We start from the raw sequence: 19257 nt of genomic DNA, 5'->3' as shown, positions 1-19257 counted from the left end.
AGCTACAATAAAAAGAGAGAAGTATTAACTTACTAATAAGAGCTTAATTTTGCAACTTTGAGAGTAGCAGTTCAAATTTCCTAAAAATTGATTGTACAGCCAACTAAGCGTCTTATACATGTTGTTTTTATAGAATTTTATACAAATGTTTTAAACACGGAAAACTAATTAAAGATAAAACTAAAAAATACAAACGGAAAATGTTTTATACTGCCAAATATATCTTATTTTTGCTTCTACTCACTTCTCATCATTATAAAAATCTCTTACCACCTATTCCCTTCTTTGAACTTTCGAAGTGATCCATGGAAAAAATAGAGTACTAATAGATGACACAAAGATACACTCTTGTTAGTGTCAATGTGTCATGCATCAGGAGCACTCTTGTTCTGCCCAGGAACTGTCTACCAAAATTACTAATTTGTGAGAAACAAGAAAATAGCCAGTCATAAATACAATATCCCACTAGCATCCATTTTCCAGATGTTCTTGTCAAGATGCAAGTGAAACCGCTGGATGCGGGTGAAGCAGATACCATACCTATATATAGCTGACACCTAACTTACCTTCTAAGTCATAACTGACATGTGTAATAATAATCTACTCTTACAATGTTGATATGCACGTTCTGTCTTTAGCGAAATACTAAGAATCACACTGTTGGAAAACTTCTACTTAGTGGCTCTGCCAAGCAAGTGTCTGCTATTAACATGACCACTACGCGAATGTTTCCACAGACTAAGAGCCAAAACTGCCAGACCAGCAATTCCAGCTAAAATCTGCCATAGAAAAAAAAGCAACAAGTGATTATGATTGTTTATAATGTAACCCGGGCATAAATCTCCCCACAAGAGACCTATAGTAACAGACCTTTGCTTCTCTGCCACAGTTTGTTCGAGTAGATTGGAATACTGCTTTCAGGAACTTAAAAGGAGACGACTTGGGCATAAGAATCACCGCAGTATACTGTTTTTTGCAAGGATAAGGCAATATTCTTTGTAGTGCCAACTGTGCAGCTGACGGTGTAAGGGACGATCTAACTTTTAACCGCCCTTCATCTTGAATCTGCAGCCAGATAGTTGCAGAATAAATAACTTCTCATTTATACGAAAACGAATAAACATGACACTGTAACCTATGCTTCCATCACAATAGGCAACACAAATAGATCATTTAATAGTATAAAAAGAAAAAAAGTTTATGCCTGGACGCACTTTCTAATCAAGATCATGAAAAGAAAAGCTGAATGGTTATTTGTATTAGATAATAACTTTCAAAAAGATAAAAAATTCAATGCCACATTCAATTGCCAAATCAAAATGGATTGTTAGGATATAGGAAAATTATCTTATAATATTTTCATCAATCTTTGGAGTAATTTTAGAGTAACTTCAATTATCTCTTAGGATTGAGTATCAAATTATTAGTGTAAAAAAATAATATAATTTTATTATTTTGAGTATTCCTTTTCCTACATATATATTTAAAAGTCTAACCCCATAATTTCAACAGTAACTGAAATAGAGAGATATTCTACATTTATTTAAGTTTTCATTTTAAACTAAAGCAACAGTACTAGAATTAGAATCCTCGTGACAGACAGCAATTGAGCTGATTGAAACATAAAATACAAACAAAAGGACAGTAATAGACACTAACTTCGAAAGAAGTGCCAACGTCACCAGAATAGACTCTTGATTGGTAGCTGTGTAAAATCTTGTCCAGCCAGAAATAATTTTCCTGAAAGAGCATGTGAAAATAAGAAAAAGAAAATTGAGAGGGTACTGTTACGCCCATGATCCATTCCTTTCACCCACAAATCAGGATGCCCTTGTAGATAAAAGTGACGTTAGAAGACGGAGCTTTTGAATTTTATCATTATTTAAAGTTGAAATGTGATATGATGATTTGTGTGTCCTGGTGTATCTATTCTATTACATTGATAGCATAGAAAAGGCTATGATGTTAATGAAACAAACTTTAAGGCTAAATTAACCTGCAATCCATTCTCATGCGCTCTTTGCTCAATTTCAAGTACAGTTGAAACATCCTGTTCTGTAGGTCCTTCCTCTTGAAGACGCAACATTTCGTCCAAAGCAATATCTACCTGTAAATGGTTTACAAGACAGTAAATTTCACCATCTAGTAGCATAAAAAGTTATCTTATTTTACAAATGCATGAGACTTGCCAGCTTGGAAGATATCTCCGGATCACATGAGAAATTTATGCTAACGTCTCCACGAACAAGACCAGTTCTTGAGGGTTTATTACCACCAAGGAATACCGAAACACCTACAGAGTATATCTGGTGCAGACAGGTGAAATCTCAGAATTAATGGACCATTAAGATGACTGAAAGAAAACACTGATACACACCTGCCCATGCTTGAAACGGAGAACCTGCATTATTTTTGTTTCCAGAAGCTTGCTCAGGAACCCAACGAAGTGAATCTCTTCAACCTGCAAGTCATGCCCCAAACAGGACCAAACACAGATTATACAAGTTATTTGTAAGACGCAGTTAATACAAGTTTTTATGTAATTCCATTGTATTCAGCAACGCAAAAGACAGGAGCACAGACCATGGTCCCGTTCTTCAGCTCTACGGGAAAGCATATCTGCACCAAACATTGTGCTTCCACCATGGGACTTCGAACCACTTCTCTACAATCGAAGAATATTATTTATTTGGAAGATGAATTCATTGAATACTTAAAAAGTGTTTCCGTATCCATGCACACTTGATAATATAGAAATCTAGATTGTAAAAAGGTGCAATAGAGAAGAATATGCAACCTTTTAGAGATGATGTTAAAGCATGGTCATTCTTTTTTCCTTTTAAAATAAACCCACAAATATTTGTATAGAAAGCATGTGAAATTCATATCCCAAATCCATCGTAAACTCACAATAGAGTATTAGAATTTAAGGATTTTGGGTGATAAAACATTGACAGCAAGATGAATTTGCATAACTTAAAAATAGAGGGATTTGATTGGCTCACAAAATCCAAACTAGAGACCAAAAGTAGAGCTAGGCCAACGAAATCCAAACTAGAGACCAAAAATAGAGCTAGGCCAAAAAACATATATAGTTTATTTCAAAATTTCCAAAAAACATATATAGTTTATTTCAAAAATTTCACATCTTTTCCAGATGGTTCAAAATTACACCAAAATTATTGCAACACCAACACCTTCTGTTTGTGAATGCAATGCATTGATATACCTATGGACGACTGTTGGAAAAGTGAAAGGCAATCCTTTCAGCTCATCGCGATTAAAATGCATAATAGGTTCGGGGGGCTTTGGTATTCCTCCCTGCATGGAAAGATATCAATTGGTATAGATATAGAATTATTCAATGTCAGCTGGCTTTTGGTAAGAAGATTTATACTCACTAGGTACTGCAATATTAAGGGCAGTGCAATAGTAGGATCAATATTCCCAACAATCACAACCGTAAAGGCTGAAGGATCTCTGAAACATATGCTGAAATATTCACAAGCTTTCAGAGGATCAACCTTTTGTAGGTCATGTTTTTTAATCGGCTGCATAAAAAATAATATGTTGAAAGTCAAGAGTAGTTTATTCAGTCCATGATTAAACTGACAACAGAAAAAGTCATACCCTAAAAAAATAGGAGTTTCCATAATTAAGCTCCTTTACACGGTTTGTAAAAGCAGTATAAGGATCCCTATCTTGAGCACAGACTGCTTCTTCAGCCATCTGCATTACTATTTTGACATTTTCTTCGTCTGGGGTTAAATTTGTTGTAAATAGCTGATAGACAAGCTGAAAAAATAATGAATAAATAAATGATATCAGAATAAGAAGAAAGAGAGCAAAAATTGAAGAATAGAACTGATGCCTGTCCGCAAATATGGATGTAACCACCAGAATCATTGGAAAAAAACCAACAAGAAATATGGTAATAGGCACATCATATTGTCACGGATCTCACTATCAAAATCATCCATGCTTGATTGATATATAACTAATGCAGGCCAATAGTTCAACCTAGGTTGTGCTAAACAATTCAAATTACACAATAAACTGTGCTATGCATCGGAAGTATAGTGCACCCAAAAATGAGGAAATCAAAATACACTTCTTGGGAAAAGCTGGGACCAGACAAACTTGAATGCTGCTAAGAAACTAAGTGGCTTAAAACACTTGCAGAGAAAAAAATGAATATCACACTAGCATGCCAACAAACCTAAACACACGCCTGCGGCCTGCTGTTGACTATATTAAAATGCATGCACTTTCAAGTGTATAATAATAAAAGGGAGAAAATACAAAAGATAGAAGATGTTTAATTAGGAATAACATCACACTGAAGCTGATGCAAGGATTGGGAGATTTTAAGGCACTTAGACAAGCACCTATATGCAACTTAATCTTGGAAAATTGTATCACTACCAACCGAACCAAAAGCCAGAAATACAAAAGTTTTGATTGATTCCAAAGCACTAGGCATTTAGAGAAAGATTATGATTACATAACTAAAAGATAAAAATACTACTGGCTTCCTACTTTAAAACATAAGCATGTCATATAATTTAACAATGGTTTTTAATATGCTCTATTGGTTGCGACTTGCGTGCGAGCAACAGCATACTACTTTAAGTTGTGATCATATAATGAAAGGAGAGACAAAAAAATTCTAATTAAATCAAATATACCTGCAAGCCAGTTTCCAGGTCTGAAGGTGAACAATCACCATAAAAAGATGGAATTGATATATTCAAGTTATGCTATGTCTATAAAATATTCATGAAAAAAAAAAGGGGGGAAATATTACTAGGCATTTAGAGAAAGATTATGATTACATAACTAAAAGATAAAAATACTAGCTTCCTACTTTAAAACATAAACATGTTATATAATTTAACAATGATTTTTAATGTGCTCTATTGGTTGTGATCATATAATGAAAGGAGAGACATAATTTTTCTAATTAAATCAAATATACCTGCAAGCCAGTTTCCAGGTCTGAAGGTGAACAATCACCATAAAAAGTTCTCATATATGCACCAATCTTGGTGCCAACTTCAGCTCTCTTGCCAGCAAGCATATCCATTAGGACAGATGGTCTATAACCAAACACACCAATTTCCCCAGCAATTGTTGGTCCCATTGAGCAAGAGAAATACTCGCTTTCTGGTAGTTCGGACAAGCCCCCATATGAATAACCTGTGAAGATAACCTGTTGTGACACACATCTGTAGATTAGAACTGATAATTTTCTGCCAAAACTAACTAAAAACAGGATGATTGGAAACTGGCCTAGCATATGACTCTAGAATCAGCTAGTCGGAATCGGAATATGCTTTTACCCTTGCTTGAACTGGTTTACTCACAGGCACTGAAACTAGATAGCAACTGTAATTGTAATTGGATGGCAAGGAAATCACAAGATTGCTCACTTAAAACCTAGCTTGCTGGCGCCTAACACCACAAAAATAATGGAACACCATTCATGGGAATAATCTATTTGTTTATGCGTAATAATAGATGTTTGTGTATGCTATTTTAAATTTCAAGTTACTACGAAACAGAGTATTAGACTTAGAGTTTCGCCTAACTCATCCCTACAAAACCGTTTTGTAAGGGGAGGGGTGTCACTCTATATAAACAAAAACTTATTAGGCATTATCTTTAACTAATCCCCTCACATCCAGCACTATTGGTTTTTTTTGTTTTTTTTTTAGGTGTTCTGATTACTAAACACAGAGGCAGTGAATATCTGTTTAGTACAAAAGACAGCAAGAACAAACATATGTTTCAATGCTACCCGGTTGGTGTTCCCCTTAACACAGTCCCTAGATATATTATCCTACAAACAAAGCAACCAGAATTAGCACTAACAACAGCATGCAGCAAACTTGTGATGATATTTCTCAGACATCATCCTAAGTTATATTATATTAGCTTTTTTAGTTAGCAGAATCCTTCTGGTCAATATATTCTGAGATAGTGTAATGCATTATCTTTGGGGATGACAAACCGAAATCCGAAGCAGATACACCACTTAGTTCTGGATGGTCTTTTAGCTATGCCGCTATCTCATTGCAGGTTCTCAGTTTTTTACCTGTAGGTGTGATGTAGTAAGAGTCCAATTTAGAGTAACCTTTCCTCGGTACCACTACCAAGGTTGTCTTGAAACCTTGTGGAATCTTTGGAAGATTAGGCTTGTCAATGACCCATGTCCAAGTAGAATCATATTCAATATCAGCAGGATCATCACAACAACAGTTATCTTTTCTGCTACAATCAAAAGGTTCTCGAATGATTTTATGTCGGATCTCTTCAAACTCCTATTGCATATCAATCACTCTCCACTTAATGCAACTTTTGCACTACGCCACATATATATCAACTGAACCTTGAGCTGACCAAGGTTTTAGGCCCGCACCCTCTACTATACTCGCCCCGCCCTGCCCATTTTTTTACGGGCTTTTGTAGGCGCGGACATTAACATGAATTTATTAACTTTCAGGCTTTAGGGTGCAGGGCTCGCCCCACCCTCTTTTTTTGTGGGATGGACCAAGGTTTTAGGCCTGCACCCTCTATGTCCGCCCCGCCCCCGTTTTTTTGCGGGCTTTAGCGGGACGGGCATGCCCATTTGCCATCCCTACATAAAAGTGTGTCCGGCACTTAACAATAGGACTAAAACTGCAATGGAAAACTAATCTGGGACCAAAAGCATACTAAATAAATAAATAATCAGGACCTATGAAGCACAGACACCCCTAAAACGATCCCGACACTGACACGGCAATACCGTTAATAATTCGAAAAAATGAATAAATTAAATGGAATTGCAAGTGTCGGTGCAAGTGTCAGTCATCGACACGGACACGGACATGCCTGATTTTAGAGGTGTCGGTGCTTCATAGATCAGGACTATTAAAGAAAATGTTGAATTTTGTAGGTACAAAATACATATACACAGACATACATATATATAAATTCATCATTTTAGCTTGGTAACCAAAGGCCGGCTGATGTAATTAAAAAATGATTTGTTTTTTAGTTTTTTCCAGTTTGGTATCTGCAATTTGACTTAAGTTGGATTGGTTTATGAACACCTCTAGAATTAAGTAGTTTAATGAAACTCTATTAGGGGTCATTTTATATAGTTTAACAAAGTTTTAAGTTGTCTGTTGATAATGTAATAGTAATACTGTGAGTATATGTAATGAGATTGATACAGAAATTGGTCAACAATTGTATACGATAATACATATGAACTATGATAAACAATGCCTCGAAGGATCAAAACCTGATCATCAAGGAAATCTGTACGCTTATAGCAGATCCGCATCCCATTTGACAGAACTAGTTCAGTAGCTCCAATATTTGAGTATTCCAATTCCTTCACAACATGCCTTATTAGGAAAAAAATGAGATTAGAATGTTATTTCCAAAACACAAATTTTACTGGAAGAAAATTATCTAATTAGGAAACTTAGCCCACAGTTTAGTAACTGATATATGAAGCCCTACATTACATATAAAATACTAGCTGGTTAAGCATATAAAATGGAATCTTAATGCTTAGAACAATCAATATTTTAATGAAACACAGCCTAATGGCAAAGTAAATGAAAATAACCAAAAGAATAAACAATTGGTTCCTATAGGGGAAAACTAAGGAGATTTTAAACTTTTCTTTAACAGTTCTGAAACTCAATTTGAAATTGTTATTATAACAAGAAGTCAAGATGTGCATAAAGGATTTAGAATGAAGGAAAAGTACACCTAAACCTATAGAGAAATTGGAATTTCATTTATTTTCATTACATGAATTCAACTCTAAATAACAAGAGTTACAAAAGAACAGCTATAGCTTCATGCTTATAACAGTCAAATGATCTCATGAATCATGATAATCACTAGAACTGCGAACGTTGGCTCATCGGAAAAACATGAAGAAAATCTCAGGTTGAATTACCGATAATGATTATATAAATTACCAACAATGAGTACAAGAATATATGCACGTCGGAATTACACTTTGAACTGGTTCATAAGAACTACATAGACAAATGAAAGTAAGATAGAGAAAGGTGTTCCCCTTCGAACTCACCCCACATTTGGTTTTGTAGGGACAATTTCTTCTGGAATATGTTCATCATCCCATGGAGAAATTCTACCCTCTTCCTCCTGAATATTGACTTTCTTAACAACATTTTTCAGATCATCAAACGCGGCAAATGCTCGGGGTTCAATGGTCTTTATGACACAGCTACAAGATGTCTGTAATTTCTCAGAACATTTAGAGACCTCTAATGCCGATATATCTGTGGGGAATAAATATATACAAATAACAAACATTATCAAAGTACACCAGAAATTAGATATCAGAACTCAAAGACAAAAAAACACATGATATATAAACTCGAACTCACTTGGCAGAAGGGTCTTCTGGAGTTGAGCTTCATACTCAACCCCAACAACAGGTTCATTGTGGAGAAAATGCTGCATTAACAAAGAATATTATGTTCAAAATGATGCACAGTTTATTATTGTCCAGTTTAATGTAAACAAAGAAATACAGTAAAATATACCTGTAGATATTCATCCCTCAAACTGGTAGATTGAATTTGATCTCGTTCCAGAAAGGCAGATTCAATCTCTGACATCAGCAGTGCACGAACTATAGATATTTCACGCTCTGAAAAACCATGAAGCCGCACCCTTGCAACCTAAAATGTATTTTCATAAATTTCGAACGATAAAAGATGAAAAGAATGAAAGTGAAAGCAGAGAGTGAAAAAAATAAAATAACGCGCAGCTTCTCAGATCCATGGTGAAAGCACCTCTGTTAACATTGACTCTAGAGCTTCAAGAGATCCTTTTCCTCTACATGATGAAGTTATAATATTGGCCTTTACTGGACGGACTAAAACATCAGCAGAAGCGGAGCATGAGAAATAGGGTGGATCTTTCCAACGAGATATTTTAAAGAATCTCTGGTTTAATGCAGAGAGGAACATGGATTCTGCAAGTAAATCTCTGTAGTCTTTTACTGTTTTAAGCTCATTTGCTGGCATCTTATAACTAATCATAACTGCAGACTGTTATTGGACAAACCCAAAGTAACATGTTAGTTTCCAATCAAGACAAAAATTCTAGCAAAAACCCTGGGAAAATAGCCAAAAGTTAATGATCTGTTACTTACTTACCCCGGCAGCTTCAGATTCAACAAAACAAGAAAATCGTGGCTCATTGTGTGATGGCACCTGGAATGTTGGTATAGGCAGAGGCTCAGGTGCTGGGATTTTCTGGCCGAAATGAGTCTTTATCAACTCAACTACACTCTGAAATTGTAAGAGGGAAAGAGGTTAGTAGAAACAACTAACCAAACAGCAAGCCATAACATAAAAAGAAGATAAACAACATAAGGAACCTGTGTGTCAGAAAAATCTCCAACTGCTATAACAGCCATATTGCATAAATGGTACCATTTCTGGTAAAAACGCCTCACAGTCTCGGGAGAAACTGTCCTAATCACTTTCTCAAGTCCAATTGGTAACCTTTCAGCATACTGAAATCAATTAAAAGCTTTATGCAACAAAACAAAACCATCTTACAATACAAAACCATCTTAACATTGACTAGTAGAGCAGCAAGCTATAAAGCACTAATACATATACTACACCTAGACACAGGTAATAATTTGAGAAAATGGAATTGTTGAATTTAACTACAGGTTCATGTACCTTTGAACCTTCCATCAACAAAGCCCAATGAGCATCCTGTAGCCTCCCCATTGCATTTCTGCTTCCCCTGCACTCTTCCATGACGGCTCCTCTTTCTTTCTCCAAGTCATCTTTCGATACTCGAATCTGCACATATAGCAATCTGATTACAACAACTATAACAAATAAATTAAAAAACAAATAAAGCATTTTAGAATCCATAAAGAGCATAACATAATTCAATAGAGTTAACTTATTGTTATCACCTCTGAACTGAATTCAGCCAAAACCGAAATAGCCTGAGACAAAAGCTCCGGCTTATCAACCGGAACCAAGAGCTCATAAACAGTGTCGTCAGAAGAGGTAACTGCATTCTGACAAGCACCAAACTCAGCTCCAATACTTTCAAGAAACTTAACAATATCATGATTATTGTATCTCTTCGTAGCACTAAAAGCAAGATGCTCAACAATGTGAGCGACTCCACGTTCGTCTTCTTCTTCGAGAACTGATCTGCGATGAAAAAACACGAGAATCGATTGAGGAATTGAAAGAAAGGATAATCGATGAATTAGGTTATGAATTATGATAGGTTGATTAATTACCCGACTCTGACGGCAAGTGCGAGAGCAGCTCTCATACGAGGCTTGGAATTGCAGCGAACGTAGTAGCGAAGGCCGTTATCGAGTGTGCCGAAGTCGACGCCGACTGGTTCGTCTGAGAGAAGTTGGTTCATGTCGGTGTTTACGAGTTTCAGTGATCGGAACCTTTGTTTTCTTGAGATCGGAGCTGCCTCCGACGGAAGTAATTCCATTCTGCTTCACTGTCACGAGTCCAAAGTCCAAACGAAACTCAATCCACGCACTATCTAATTTAATATATACAGTAGTCAGTAACAAACACTTAACTACTCAGTGCAGGTGACGTTACTCTCCCACTATGCGCCTCATTTCTATTTCATTTTCTCTCTCTTTCTCGTGTATTCCTTCTCGAAATCAGTTTGTAGAGTTTTTTTTTTCTTTCTTACAACTACAACTATATATTTGTATTGTGCATATTTCTTACATCAGAACTTTTGCATACTAGGAGTGTCTTATGATCAAAGCTTGTTTCAGTATGTAATACCGAGTGGATGCATAGGATTTTGGGCTGCACGCACTCGAAAAAATAAAAAATAAAATGAATATGAGTATACTTGAAAGTTTAAAGTAGATAATATTGAGCGTACCTTGAATATCTCGTGACATGGTTTTATACATTAGGTCATTAGGAGTTGATTCATATCGGTTTAGGTTTTAGCTCTTTGGATTTTTGGCCGGTTTAGAACAGTTGTCCCCAAGTCTTGTCTGGATGTCATTCGCTTTAAACTAGAAGTAGAAATGCTATGAGTCAGTTAAAAAAGTTGTGAGGGGAACAAGCGCGCTAAATGACTTCCCATCATTGAATGTTTTGTTGCTTCCTTCTGAACGTGTGACTTGAGATTATCAGTTAGGGCATGGCGTTGTTTATAGTGCACTTGAGTTTATTTATGTTTTCAAGAGAAAATTCAATAGTTGATTGTGTAAATTCTCACTTCCATTGATTTGGCTCATTAATTACTTTCGCCTATATATATAAGGGTTTTTGAATGCTGATAAACTTTTCGCAATCCTTGAAAGTCAGTTACCATTTGCAAAAAAAATTCCTCTCTTCCTTCATGGGAGTATTTACCGGAATAGTTGCAGCCTCTTACTCAAGTTTTCACTTCTCCTGATTGCATTTTCTTTTGACAGCCTCGCCTTACCACGTACCCCCCCGACTTCAACTTTTACCTTCAACAATTCATATACTTTGATTGAAATGAGTGGTAATCCTATTAACTTAATTAATGATTCTGAGAACCATGTCTCTCATGATGTGAGAGTGGGACTATCTCATGGCTCAAACCCTTCCCACTTCGTCTACCATTGCCTGGGCCCTAATGTTTAATCCCTAACAAATGATTCAAATTCGAAAAGGATTTTACTGGGCTCCTAGGATGAGGAAGATTTCGTTGGGGATTCTTCCTTCGATGCCTTTTAATTAGACGATGATGTTGAAAAGGGTAATATGGTTGCTTCCATGCGCCCTAATTCCTGTGCAGCAAGAGCTTCGACTTCTCATGTTCTATCGGTTTTGGAAATGCATACCGTTAAATTGAGGAGAAAACGTGCAGGAGATTTCATTCAGACATATCGTAAAACCTACAACCAAGACCCCAATGATGCTAACATCAAGGCCCATATGGAGTATAAGGGTCGACCAAACATAATTTTTTGGCTCAAACCTGCTGAGCATTTTAAAGTTGACTAGTTGTCCCTAAAAAGGGTGACGTTGGTGGAGTAGACCGACGTGATTAAGAATAGATGGGTGGTTACAAAAATAGTATGGACCCCTTCTGTTCTTGGTACTGATGCGACTATATGAGGCCAACATCATGGTCGACTACCCATCAAACTAGTTTGTCCATCTAGTAGATTTGGAAAAAATATGTATCCCCTTTGATGGATGCTCAGTTCTGTTTTACGAGTGCATGTTCACCCTGATAAGGATGTGACTGTCTTTGTCTGAGTTTGAGGTGGTTATCCTGAAGCACTTAAAAGTTACCCGCACTAAAATTCATTCAGGATCTTGGGCATTCAAGAAGGTGTTCCAATTTTGGATTGAGCATAGGTATTGGAAACCTTCTTAACAACTATTCTTCAACTTGATCTTTGTTGTTCACTCCTCCCATAACGACATTCATGATCAGGGGCTTATTGATCTTCTCTGGGACCTTTCTTGGTTTAGCCCCTTCACAAACGAATGAGGTTGTTTACTGAGACATAGCCCCTTCACAAACGACTGAGGCAGTTTACTAAGACATTTTATACTAGTGAGGCCCTTACTTATAAGATCATCTTTCCTTTTGATCTAGCCCAGCAATGCATCTCGTTATTGCATGAGTAGGTTTGTAAAATATTGGTCATGGCCTCACTTATGTTATGTAGCTTCTTCCTACAGCATGAAGTTGGGCTCTCTCTTTGCTGAAGAGGTTAAGATGAAGGAGGATTTGAGATACCTGTATCAAGTACTTGGTTAAGAAGACGGGTTCGGCCTAGGCAAAATTTTGTCTTACAAATAGAGGAAGAAATTAATTGACATTCGCGATATTGTTAGTATGGTCGATCATGCGAAGAGGGAAACGATCTTTCTTAAGGACAAAGTCCTAGAGTTTTTTTACATGTGGGGCTTGCAGATAACATGGACAAATTGCAAATGATTTACTCTCTTGTCAATGCTTAAGGCATCAAACTTGGCTCTGTTGGTCGGGCTGTTATGCCTTTCCCCATAACTTTTATACCTTTTTTTGCTATCGAGACTATTGGGACTAACCCCGGAGTTGATCAACTTACAACTGTTGCTGTCACTTTTCTATGGAAGATCCGCCATAGCCTTCTCCTGTTCCAGTGAAGAGGGAACATTCTACTTTGGAGGAGGACTCTCCTAAACGGGTCCGTCTTTCTGAGGGTGCTGCATCAGGGTCAATTACTCATTTCCTCTGATTTCCTCTATTCTTCATGCTCAAATTCCTCGAACTCCCGAGGAAGTTGTTGCTGTCGTGTCCGCCGAGGATCTGTCCTTCGTCTAGAATCTTCTTGAGGCGAAGAAGATGGAGCTTTTTTCTGAGGTCACCTATCACATTTATCGGGCTAGTTCTCTGTTTTCTTTAGTTGCTAGGCGAGGTGAAGTCTTTGTTGTGGATAATCCTTCCCAAGAGAAGGATACTTGAAAAGGGAAATGTGAGATATAGGGAAAATAGGCTCTTAATTCCATAAGGAACTAGCTGATCTTTAAGAGAAAAATAAACTTGTTGAGGCTTTGCATGAGGAGGCAAAGGTCCGTGGCTCTCCTCCTACCTTGGCTGCTAGAATTGCTAAGTTGGAGTTTTCCCTCGAGGTATAGAAGAAGCCGCATCGGGAGACATCAAATGATGTTACTAAGGTGGATTGCCGCATATAAGAGGCTTGCAAAGCTCTTCTACAAGAAAAGGAGTCTTGTACTGATTCCCAACGTGTATGTCGAACTCTGTTATCCCAGTTAGAGTTTCATCGTTACTAGATCTGATTGGAAAGAGTTACTATGGTTCTTAAGTGTCGAGTGGTCTAGAAGGAGGTGAATAGACTGTTCACAAAAATACAAATTTAAAAAGTGTTTGTGTTTCAAAGTCAGAGTTTTATAAAATTGCTCAACGTAGTGGAATTTCACACAATAGATGTGATTGAAACGATTATGTCGTATACAATTACACTTAGAAATAAAATGAGCGAAAGATGAAGAAGGTAAAGCAATTAATGCCTCAATCAATCTAAATTCATTTTACATAAAATGTGTAAATTGAAGTTACTTGATTGATTAAGAAAGATACGAATACAACTTCCAATTTTAATCACAAGTAAGATCGTTCAGAATCTTGATCTAACACAGACTTAATTCTATACAAGAAATCGCTACGAAGACTGTAAAGCCCACTACTAAAAAATTCGCTTTTAGTGATCAAAAAATTTCGGCCACTGTAGTGACCGAATTAGCTACCAAATTTTGATAGTCATGAGTCAATTTTAAGAGGTCACTAAAATAAATTAGCCACCAATTTAGAGACCAAAATTTTTGACCGCCTACTCGGTCACGAAAAATTATTTTTATATACAATTTAATTTATATATAAAAATTAGAGACCAAAATTTTGATCACTAATATTTTTTATTTTCTTTTTCTAGTTTTAATCTCTTTTATTATGCTACTATTTCCTTTTATTTTTTTAAAGATTTTAATTCTCATTCAATTTTTACTAAAAGTTTCAATTTTTTATTGTTTTAACAAATAATATATTTATATAAAAATATATGTATATATGTTTAAATATAAAACATAATAATAGATGTTAAGTTGTGTAGAGGCAAGGTCTTATTAATCGTTTTAGTGACTTCTTTTTAAGCTTTTTCGATCTCTAATTCGGTCACTAAAAGCGAATTTTCTAGTAGTGGCCTAACAACATGTAATTTCTAAAAGAACGATAAATCCTAAGCACATAATTCTAATACAAAAAGTAAGAGAGAGAGAGAGAGAGAGAGAGAGAGAGAGAGAGTACACCAGATTTATAGTGATTCAACACGTCCGTCCTTGCTCCAAGCCTAAGCCATTATCCAATGGTTATCCATTGAAAGTTTATAGTCTTCCACTATAATTTGACAATTGGTTACATAGTCTTTAAGACAATCATAAGATTCAAGATAATACTGAAAATTAAACAATATTTGATTTGAATATTCTATTCAAATGTATACAACATCGGAAACTAATCTTTGCAAGATCTTCACTCGATCTTGACGTCCACCTTCCAGATTTAAATGTCGGTTTCATAGTAACTTATCCTAAGTCCCAACGGTTCCTTGTATGAGCCTTGATCAATCTGAAAAAAATAAAAACTCCATCTTTGTATGTAGCAACATCAATATAGTTCTATTGGAGCAATCTTTGAGAAAAAAACCCTCATTTTCCTATTAAATTGTAAATCCTAGCCACAACAACATAAGAACTGTCAACCTAAAATCTTCAAACCTTTGCAAAATGTTAAATCTAAATGAACTTCCTCACACAGATCTATCACCAAAGGTTGAGAAGCTAAACCAAATAACAATGGAAGAAACTAGAGGTTGAAGATGAAGAGAAATATCAAATGCAATATCAAAACAAAAACTCAAAAATGATTTTTAAAACTTTGAGAGAAGAGTATGTTGTGTGTGTTATGATTCTCAAATCATATATAGGTTATAAGAGAGATTGAGAAAAAAATAATTTATATATGTGTTAAAGATAATACACAAAAACGAAAGAGAGTACCCATTTGATTTGAGTCAATAGCAAATAGTATGGATTGATTCGAATGAGTGAATGATTTAAACCAAAAATTAAAACCCCAGAAAACTGCATCTTTGTTCCGAATCAGACAATTTCGTGATTCGAGTCAGTAAAACCCATGATTTGAATCAGAAATGCAAAACCAAAATCTAAATTATGCATATGATTTTTTATTTGAGTCATGCTAGTTTGTGATTTGAATCAAGACCTCCATGATTCAAGTCAAGTTTTTGTACAATTTGAATCATAAATACAAAAGCAAAATATTGTTTTTAAAATTCAATTTTTTATTCGAGTCATGCTATTTCATTATTCAAATAAAAAATACACAGTTAATTTCTCATTCGAAGATATTCTCGCTAAGCGAATAGTGGGTCTAACTAAGCAAGCAATGGAGGCACACGATTTCTTTTGAGCCAAATTACTTCAAAGTTAAGCAAGACACTCACTAAGAGAAGTGGAAACTCGCTAAGCGAAGAATGGTGGTTCAATGCTTCTTTGCTAAGTTACTTTAGCGTAAAGGAAATTGTTTGCTCACTAAGCAAAAATGGGCAGCCCGCCAAGCGAGGTATTATGACAAAACCTGCTTGAGGTTAAGTTGGCATGAACTAGAGGTAAATTCTACTTTTTTTTAAAATATATTTTTGGGTGATAAAATAAAACATTAAATCCATTAATGTATTTTTGAAAAATACTCGAACAAAATTGAGGTGCTACAAAATCTAATATTTTTCTTAGAAGTTATGTTTTGTGTATCTGGTGGCGATTATTGAGTATGAGTATGACTCATATTAAGACAAAGAAGAATACAATATATGAAAATTCCAAACAGATCAGGTAACTAGGATGAGCAAGGGCAGTAGCCTCCATACATAGTCTCCGTTGTACGATTCATGATATTATTATAAACTGAGTCACAGTATTATATATTACTTATAGCATTATAACCCTAATTATTAAACATAAATCAATAAAGTTTTATTTGTTCTATAATCATAGAGGTATCTACGATTCACCGAACTGCGTTAAAAAATAGATCGTATTTATTATCTTTTACTTTCATCTTTTATTATAAATACACTATTCTTAAATAATTAAATAGCATTTTTTTCTTTCTTAGGCGGTACCACGTGGATAAAAAAATAAATCAAAATGGACTTTTGTTAGTCAAATGAGAGTTAATCGCATAGACTAAAAATGTAAACACAAAATTGTGAATTAAAGAGAGAACGAACCAAACTTTACAAGTCTACTAACCAAACTTTACAAGTCTACTCGAGCTTTGAAAAATTATGAATTAAAGAGAGCATGAACCAAATTTTACAAATATACCCAAGCTTTGAGCGATAGTGCTCTCATCATTGCATAACTACTAGTATCTAGTTATTCTCTTGCTTATCTTGTTTACAAGCAGGGACGAATCTAGACAATACATATTGATGCGGCTAAACATAAAAAAATAATAAATTAAATAATATTGAAAATAAGAAATAATATTATTATAAAACAATACATTTATAATGAAAATCATCTACCAAATATGAAAGATTGATAAATATAAAAGTGAGAGGGAAACTTGAGAGGTGGTGATAATGTTTCAAAATTCAGACTGAATCGACCACTCAAACCGGGAACTAGAAGAGTCATCGGCCGAATTTGAATGCTTGACTAGATATATTATTAAACCAGTGAGAGTCAACCAGAATCAACCAATTACAGTATAACACGTCAAACCGCCAATTTTGAAAAATCAAACGGTCAAATAGTTGTTTTTTTTCTCAAAAAAAAAAAACAACGTCCTTAGATAATATTTTTAAAGATGATAAAATTAAAATATAACTAAATTTTGTTCAAAACTTATTTGGAATAACTTTTCCTCTTTATAATTAGGGATGACAACGGGTCGGGTCGGGTGTGGGTTTCGCACTACCTAAACCCGCACTCGAAATTGGCACCCGAACCTAAAGCGAAACCCAAAAACTGTTCGGATGGCAAAATGACACCCACGCCCACACCCGTTGGGTTTGGGTTTTTTCACCTAAACCCGAACCCGCAGCAAAATATATTTTTCCTACAACTTTTCACAATATATATATATATATATATATATATATATATATATATATATATATATGGTGTGATTTCGGCATGTCTACTTGCCATCCCTATTTATAATTAAATTTATTAGGCATGGTACTTATTTTGTTATTTAGTTTATGTTACAATTATAATTTTTTGAAAATTTAATTTGATTTAAATTTTGTACTATTTTGTTATGTGTGATCATTATGTTTAGAATTTGAATTTATAGAATGAATTTGTAAAGTTATGATATTTTGAAATTTGGTAGATATCATGACTTTTTTAGAGATCAAACCATCTAATTCTATCGGTTTAATAACTATATAATTTTGTTATAGAGACTGATGTATTCAATTGAATTATACGATTTATTTAACTGAATTATCCGATTTAATTATAATTCGATCAAAGATCCATTAATTGGATCAATAAACTAATGACACACCCTCATCAATCTATCAAATGACCCAAAGGTCTCAAATTTTAATTTGACATCAAATCCCAACCGTTAAAAAATTGATCGAACAGTTATATTAAATGAAATAAAATATTTAAAAAATTGTCTATATTTTGCCTAAAAGAATAAATTATTTATATGACTGTTTGATCAAGTACTATTAATGATTAAGATTTGGTGTAAAATTAATTTTTGAGAGCTTGATGTGATTTGATTCTATCCCACTCTCCTTTTTTACAAATAACAAAATATCCAAATAATTATTAATTTTAAATGTCTAATTAATTTCACCCTTCTTTGTTTATTCACTTCAAAACTAATATGGTCATAGACATTTTAATTTTTTTGAAAATGTAATCATCATTAATCAATTTATTTTAGTTTTTACCGTTACTCTTTTTTCAAATTCTACACTAACTCCAAATCAATTTTTTTATTAATAAATATAATTTATTAAAATAATAGAGTATTAACTAAAAAAATGGGAGAATATTATCTAAAAAAAACCGTAGATTATGATTAACAATCATTAATTAGCATCATATTAAATCCAACTTCTTATGGAAGGTTTTTTTTTTCTTTCTAATGTTTAAGGCTATTCATTAGCAATCAAAACTGTTTCAAAACAAAAATTAACATCCAATTATATATATATATATATATATATATATATATATATATATATATATATATATATATATATATATATATATATATATATAATTCTATATAATTCTATATTAAGTTTCCAATTATTTTTAATATTTTATACAAGTAAATATTTTATATTTTTCTAAATGTAGCTAAAATTTTACAACTTATATTATCATTAAATACTATAAAACTTTAAATTACTTTTTATATTTTATAAATTATTCTAATAATAATAAACATAATAATTATAATTATAATTAAAATAATTACAATAAAATAATAATAATAATAATAATAATAATAATAATAATAATAATAATAATAATAATAATAATATTCTGCCATCACTATTAACAATAATAATATAAACAATAAATTATAATATAATACTCATGTAATAATAAAAAGTAAAATAATAATAATATAATATAA

At 34.0% G+C, this 19257-nt stretch overlaps 1 protein-coding gene across 1 annotated transcript; it reads right to left on the bottom strand.

The window, feature by feature from the left end:
• Nucleotides 1-429: 429 nt before the first annotated feature.
• Nucleotides 430-10732, bottom strand: LOC131603789 (zinc protease PQQL-like). The gene is made up of 21 exons (XM_058876222.1): nucleotides 10319-10732; nucleotides 9980-10226; nucleotides 9735-9860; nucleotides 9422-9559; nucleotides 9198-9332; nucleotides 8832-9089; nucleotides 8580-8717; nucleotides 8421-8490; nucleotides 8099-8312; nucleotides 7292-7397; nucleotides 4979-5212; nucleotides 3631-3795; nucleotides 3402-3551; nucleotides 3230-3321; nucleotides 2584-2665; nucleotides 2378-2461; nucleotides 2186-2306; nucleotides 1997-2103; nucleotides 1660-1740; nucleotides 871-1065; nucleotides 430-779 (listed from the first exon to the last, which is right to left on the bottom strand). The coding sequence occupies exons 1-21, from the start codon at nucleotides 10525-10527 to the stop codon at nucleotides 672-674; spliced, it is 3060 nt and encodes a 1019-aa protein (XP_058732205.1). The 5' UTR covers nucleotides 10528-10732; the 3' UTR covers nucleotides 430-671.
• Nucleotides 10733-19257: the final 8525 nt, after the last annotated feature.

The sequence above is a fragment of the Vicia villosa genome, linkage group LG5, assembly GCF_029867415.1.
Source record: "Vicia villosa cultivar HV-30 ecotype Madison, WI linkage group LG5, Vvil1.0, whole genome shotgun sequence".
Classification (NCBI taxonomy): domain Eukaryota; kingdom Viridiplantae; phylum Streptophyta; class Magnoliopsida; order Fabales; family Fabaceae; genus Vicia; species Vicia villosa.
The sequence above is the reverse complement of the archived record's forward strand: the minus strand, read 5'-3'. Positions and strand labels throughout refer to the sequence as shown.

What these genes read in the sequence shown, in the direction of transcription:
- LOC131603789 (XM_058876222.1), bottom strand. Translation starts at nt 10,527, where the DNA reads ATGGAATTACTTCCGTCGGAGGCAGCTCCGATCTCAAGAAAACAAAGG. An exon ending in GATATCTTCCAAGCTGGCAA is followed by an intron (nt 2,104 to 2,185) that starts GTCTCATGCATT and finishes ATTTACAGGTAG; the next exon opens with ATATTGCTTTGGACGAAATG. An exon ending in CGCATGAGAATGGATTGCAG is followed by an intron (nt 1,741 to 1,996) that starts GTTAATTTAGCC and finishes ATGCTCTTTCAG; the next exon opens with GAAAATTATTTCTGGCTGGA.